Genomic DNA, 6,521 nt, shown 5'->3' with positions numbered 1-6,521 from the left:
TTTAAAGTTAAACGAGCAAGCTCAGTTTATGCTCATATAAACCCATACGTAGTTCGCATACCAACAAAACAAAACAAATCCTAAAGTGGATACCCAAACTCAATGTACTAATTAATTAAGGCCCTAACTATCTGCACACCCAGTTTGCCTATCTGCACATTTAGGGTTTCCTATCTAAACAAAGGAATACACAAAAAAAATACAAAAATGAAGCTTTATATACACTGCGTATAGATCCCTACGCAGCGTATGAGACAAAAATGACACAACTACCCTTGTATTTGGCTTCGTATAGCCTCAACACAAGGGTATAAAAGACATTTTCAGACCTTTATATACGCTGCTTAGAGGTCAATACGCAGCGTATTTAAACTTTGTGAAAAAATGATCCCTCAAACCTACCAAAATGACCCAAAAAAATCTAATGGTTTATATACGCTGCGTATAGACCTATTTCAAGTTTAGCGTACCATCAAATCTTGTACCAATGCATAATAATGATTCAAAGTGCTATTGTTTTAAAACGATCAGTGTCAAACTACAAGAATATATGTTGGTGGTAACTTTGATAACCGAATAATAACGTGGAACAAACCATACTCTGCATTTAAGATTCTCCGAAGTGTTTTGCCAATCGATCATAATACTGTTTTTCCTGTAACAAAACAGAAAAGGTGCATGACTTTTGAAACCAAGGTCTAGCTTAGAGGTAATGTTTTAACACAACACGAACCTAACATGAAATTCACGGGTTTGGATTTAGTATATACACGTAGGGTCGTGTTCAGGTCAACCTAACGGGTTTGTGGGTTAACCCCTCTGTGTGGAGACGGTTGAGTGTAGATTATAAAAACTTGTATCAATTTTTAATTTATATTAAATATTTACATAAAATAATGTTCAAGACGGGGGCTGAACTGAACTCAAAAGCGATGGTCCGGTTACCGGTTGAATTCCACATATTAAAAGGATTTTGAATTCTTTACCCAACAAAGCACTTAAAGATGAAACTGAAGTTCCAGTTCCAATAAATTTCATATTCCTATTTCTTCGAATTCCATTAAATTTCGCGAACCAAATGCACCCTAAATTTCATATATAATCTACACGTAACAATTTCATATATAATCTACACGTAACAATTTTATATACATTTGTATTATTTTGTTATATTGGTAATGTTTTTAATATTTAAACAACCCTTGAATATTCGTGTCACGTACGGGTTTATGTTTATGTGTCTGACACAACTTATTGATCATATTTAGGTTCGGTTCTCACAAACACAATTTTCTGGTTTGTGCCAAATTTTAAGATATGTGTCGGGTTAGACCCGACAACCCACAAACACGACCCCATTTCCAGATGTTGTTGATCACTTGATCTAAGACGATTTGTAAAGATAGATAGAGCTAGTTTATTATATACCGCTTCTGAGACAGAAGGTGAGACTTTTCGAAATACTCGCTCAAAATGAACTGCTTTAATAATATGTCGGGTGTCACCTAGAGATGTCCCTTCATGACCAGCAGCTATAATTTTACTAATTCTTTCTTCATGAGCAGCCAATGAAGCTTTCTTCATCTGAATACGGTAAAAACTCAAACAAATAAGAGAAAACCATATTTGTTAGCTAGAAAAGGGGACATGAATTTCTGACACGACACGACACGAACCTAATACGAAATTCGTGGGTTTAGGTTTAGTCTAAACAGGTTCGGGTTGGTTTTATGTTAAACCCATGAACATGTTTAACTAATTAAACAGGTGAGGATCAGATTGACATGGTCAACCGGCTTAGTTTTATAATTTTCTTGAAAAAAAGAGTAAATTACGTTTTTGGCCCCTGTGGTTATATCACTTTTACTATATTAGCCCAAAATAAGAATTTTTAACATATTTGCCCCCATGGTCTCTATAACTAACCATTTTGGCCCCTAAATCTAACCATTTTAGCCCCCATGGTCTCTATAACTAACCATTTTGGCCCCCATGATCTCTAGACTTAGGGACCAAAATGGTTAGTTATAGAAACCATGGGGGCAGATATGTTAAAAATTCTTATTTTAGGCTAATATAGTAAAAGTGATATAACCACAGGGGCCAAAAACGTAATTTACTCTTAAAAAAATTATGTTGTAACTTAAACTGTTTGTTATAAGTTAAACGGGTCGAGTTCGTGTCGTGTTTGGGTTGGTGTAAATTTTTTTGGTTTGTGTCGGGTTTGACCCGCCAACCCACAAACAAAGCCCATCCCCCCCCCCCCCCACTATCAAATGACGCTACGCTGAAATTAAAAGTAAGTTTTGCGTATTTACATAACAAAAGGCAACAAACATGTACATGATTCATTTTTTATCATTGTAACTTATTAGCATTTTTTGAAAAAAAAAAACAACAACAACAAACCAGTTTTGAAAGATCTGCTCCACTGAAATTTGCACATCTCTGAGCAATAGCAATCAAGTCCACATCAGCATCTAATCGCCTATTCTTAGAAAGAGCTTTTAAGATCAACACACGCTCGTCTTGGTTTGGCAGAGGGACATACATGTTTTCCCCAAACCTTCCGGGCCGTAAGAGTGCTGAGTCTACCGCATCTGGTCTACAATAAATAAAACCCCAATAAAATCAATAACTATAAATCATTCATCATGAATAAGTAGTTTTATAGCCCATACTTGTTGGTAGCACCAATTACGTAAACTCCCTTACGTTGATCACCACCATCTAGCTCTGTCAAGAACTGCAAAGAATAGAGAATTTTTCATTTTTTTAATGGAATAAGATTATGTGTGTATAAATTTTGGATATTTATAAATATTAATACACAACAAGAAATATTAACAATAAGTTTGCTTACCTGGTGTACAACTCGAGTGGCAACCCAATTCCCGTCAGTTTCACGCTTAGTTGTAATAGCATCTACCTAAAATATTGATTCAAAAAAATATATATATAATGACATTTGTCAAAATCAATCCTAGAGCAAAAGGTTAAATAAAAAATTTAAGAAAAAACCTCATCAAAGAATAATATGCATGGAGAACATGTCCTTGCGCGACTGAAATGAGTCCGCAATGCCAATTCACTCTCGCCGACGTATTTGTTCAGAAGCTCAGGGCCCTTCATGATTGATAAGATACATAGTGTCAATTTAAGGAAATAAAAAATCAGGTAGATAGAAATAAAGGAATAGAATCCATGACAGGCCTTAATGTGTATAAAATTTGCTCCTGCTTCGTTAGCAACAGCTTGGGCAATCAATGTTTTTCCACAACCAGGAGGTCCATAAAGCAAAAACCCCGTCTCCAAATCATCTTTGATATCCTAAACGAATACAAACTTAACGATGAAAAGTATTTGTTTTCGGGAATGAAGTATTTGTTTCACACACACACACACACATATATGCTAAATCTACCTCACACTCATCAGGATATTTTATACGGCTGATAATGTGAGTGTAAAACTCCCTTCTAAGCGAATGAAGACCTCCAATGTCTTCCCATTTGACATTTGGAATGCTCGTGAACCCTTCTCTTTTAGAAGAGGGTTGAACCAGCTTGGCAGCTGCCTATATATCATTTTTGAAAAAAGAATCAACAACAATGATTAAACGAATTTGATAAGTAACAAACAACTGTCTTGTACTACCTCAAAATCAGACGTTGTGATCCTATAGCTGGCATGCTCTTCATGAGTCCATGCCTTCTTCAACCAGTTTTTATTTTGTATACTTTCTGTAGGAAGTTCCAACTTTCTTTTATAAAACACTCTCCTTATAGCAAGGCCACCAGCTGTGTTCACCAAACGATCTAAATCAGCTCCAACAAAACCAGGAGTTGACCTCGCAATTTTGATCAGGTCAAAATCACCTTCAAGTTTTTTATCTCGTGTAAGCACAGAAAGAATCTTTAATCTTGTATCTTCATTTGGAGCACCTAAACTGATTTCCAAATCAAAACGTCCTGGTCTTCTTAACGCCGGGTCGAGCGCATCAGGTCTATTGGTAGCACCAATCACCAAAACATATCCCGGTTTGCCATTTGGCATTTCTGTGGTTTCTAAAGCGTCATTTGGTTCAGATGTCCTATGAGATTCATCCATGCACGTCATTAGTTGTGTCACGATTCGTTTTTCCATCTCCCTTTGAAGGTTTTCTCTTTTTGAAGCAATTGCATCAATCTCGTCAATGAAAACTATAGACGGTGCAGTCCTGTTTGCTTTTGAAAATAGCTCTCTTATATTCTCTTCAGATTCACCTGATAAATCAAATAATTATAAACCAACACGTGAAAGCGTGCCTTGACAACCAGCACGTGTTTATCTCATTTGCTTTTCATACTTTTGGTTTCCTTGCACCAGAGGTTGTGGATCTACTTAGGCAAGTCCAGAGGGTCATGCATAGTAATGTTATGACCCTTGAGATCTATGGATGCAGTTTTTTAAAGACTTGGTTTTGCTACAAAAAGGGGTAGCAGCGCAGCTTGTTGCCCATTTACCTTCTATTTTGTTGTAAATTCCAATATAGTTGTGATTGCAATAGTAGCTTTTTACAAAACAATTACAATTCTATAATAAGGTAAATATTCTTTCATGTAAGTTATTTGGTTAAATGATTACAACTCTATTTCCTGGGATAGAGGAAAGGTTTACTTGCGTATTTTTGTGTGTTTGTTTGTTAATACATAAAACTTTTACAAACTTACTGGAGGGCTTAACCGACTACAAAACTAAGAGCAAAAAAATAACTTTAACTTATATCATGTAAAGTGAGCCTTAACATTACCAAAACCTTAAAAATTGATATCACATCGAAATCACAATAGACTGTGGCGAAGCTTGACCCGAATGACCGCGGGGTCGAAAACGTATATACCAAAAAATTTCTATAGAACCGGGGGTCGAAAACATATATACCCAAAAAATTCAATACGAAAATTACATATATAACACTACTAAGCAAAAAGTTCGGGGGTCGGGCGCCCCTCCCTGCCCCTTTTATCCTTCGCCAATGACAATAAGCATACAAAAAATAAACACAATACCTGATACGCCGGAGACCAACTCAGGAGCCGAAATCTTATAAAACGAAGCCCCAGACTCATTAGCAATGGCACGAGCTAGTAGAGTCTTTCCACACCCAGGCGGCCCATGTAACAAAACACCAGCAGTCGCTCTTAGCCCGAGGCTTGGATAAAGATCCGGATGAAGCAAAGGAACAATCACCTCCATTTCCAGGTGATCCAACACATCATCCATACCACCAAGGTCCTCAAACCTTGGCCCGTTATTATTCGATTTCCTTGACCCGGCTTTTACCATGGGCTCTAACTCTATATTTTTACGTATTGTTGACCCGCTGTATTTGTTTCGCAGCATTGATTTAGTAAAATCAAACCCCGGCTCGAATTGCTGGCTCTCATTCTCGAAAGACAAAACCGTATGTGTACTACTCGATTCCAGTTCCGATGGTTCTGTTTGTAGCTCAGATCCTCTACCCTTAATTTCAATTTTCTTCGCTTTTTTGCTTGCTGAAGACTGTGACATGACGTCATCGTCTTCTTCATAGTTAGCACTTAATTTCCGCTTCTTGTCGTCGTTGTTGTTATGAACATCTAGTGTTTGTTTCACCATCCTTGTGAAGAGTTGGTGCCTGTAACGACCGTATTCCGGATATTTAGCCCGGAGACCGTCGATGAGTTTGTCGATGGACGGTATAGAGGTGCCGTAGGTCTCCTTTACGCGGTGGCGTAGGATCTTTTCGAACATCAATGGCTTCTTGTTCTTGCCTGCTTTACCCATTGGTGACGCAGCAGTTGCAGGTTAAGTGTTTAACAAGGACAATAGGATCGATGAGGTTTATATAGGTTTCGTTTGGAAGTTAGGGTTTTAATTTTTTTATTTACAAGCCAGCTGGATTTCTTCCAAGGTTATTGATTAGGGCTGCAAACTGCGAAATCAGAATATGAACATCTATATTCTATAACAATAGGGCCGGCCCAAGGGTAATTAAACCCAAGCAAGTGTTTAGGCCACCACTTGAATTGGGCCTCCAAATTAAAAATAGAATTTTTTATATGTATACTAGGTTATAACCCCGTGTATTACACGGGGTTGAATTACACGGAGTTGAATCAATAAATTTTATATACTAAATAATAAAAAAATATATATTTAAAAACCTCATTTATTGTACGTGTTGAATAAATATAATTTTATATATTAAATAAAAAAGTTATATATATAAGAACCATATTGTACAAGTTGAATATATGTAATTTTATATACCAAATAAAAAGATATCTTTAACACCACGTGTATTACAAGAGTTAAATAAATGTAATATTGTTTACCAAATAATAAAATAATACATCTTTAAAAACCTCATTTATTACACGGGTTGAATCAATTTAATGTCTATTGATCTCAACCATTAGATACACTTAAAACTCTTTTTACACTATCCTTACCCTTTATCCATATTACATAAAAATAGATTGCCAGAAAAAAGGTTA

General features: G+C 36.3%; 1 protein-coding gene across 1 annotated transcript; it reads right to left on the bottom strand.

Annotated features, from left to right (window-relative positions):
* Positions 1 to 1,251: 1,251 nt before the first annotated feature.
* LOC110889145 (cell division control protein 48 homolog C-like) lies at positions 1,252 to 6,006 on the bottom strand. Its single transcript, XM_035979355.1, has 8 exons — positions 5,052 to 6,006; positions 3,658 to 4,265; positions 3,425 to 3,577; positions 3,022 to 3,330; positions 2,864 to 2,929; positions 2,682 to 2,746; positions 2,410 to 2,605; positions 1,252 to 1,584 (listed from the first exon to the last, which is right to left on the bottom strand). The coding sequence occupies exons 1-8, from the start codon at positions 5,806 to 5,808 to the stop codon at positions 1,252 to 1,254; spliced, it is 2,487 nt and encodes an 828-aa protein (XP_035835248.1). The 5' UTR covers positions 5,809 to 6,006.
* Positions 6,007 to 6,521: the final 515 nt, after the last annotated feature.

Source organism: Helianthus annuus, chromosome 11 (assembly GCF_002127325.2).
Source record: "Helianthus annuus cultivar XRQ/B chromosome 11, HanXRQr2.0-SUNRISE, whole genome shotgun sequence".
Taxonomy (NCBI): domain Eukaryota; kingdom Viridiplantae; phylum Streptophyta; class Magnoliopsida; order Asterales; family Asteraceae; genus Helianthus; species Helianthus annuus.
This window is presented reverse-complemented; position numbering and strand designations above follow the sequence as displayed.

Excerpts from the sequence above, each read along its gene's own strand:
- LOC110889145 (XM_035979355.1), bottom strand. The coding sequence starts at position 5,808 with ATGGGTAAAGCAGGCAAGAACAAGAAGCCATTGATGTTCGAAAAGATC. Across the intron at positions 2,930-3,021 it reads GCATATTATTCTTTGATGAG|GTAGATGCTATTACAACTAA; the intron begins GTTTTTTCTTAA and ends TCAATATTTTAG. Across the intron at positions 1,585-2,409 it reads GAGCAGATCTTTCAAAACTG|ATGAAGAAAGCTTCATTGGC; the intron begins GTTTGTTGTTGT and ends TACCGTATTCAG.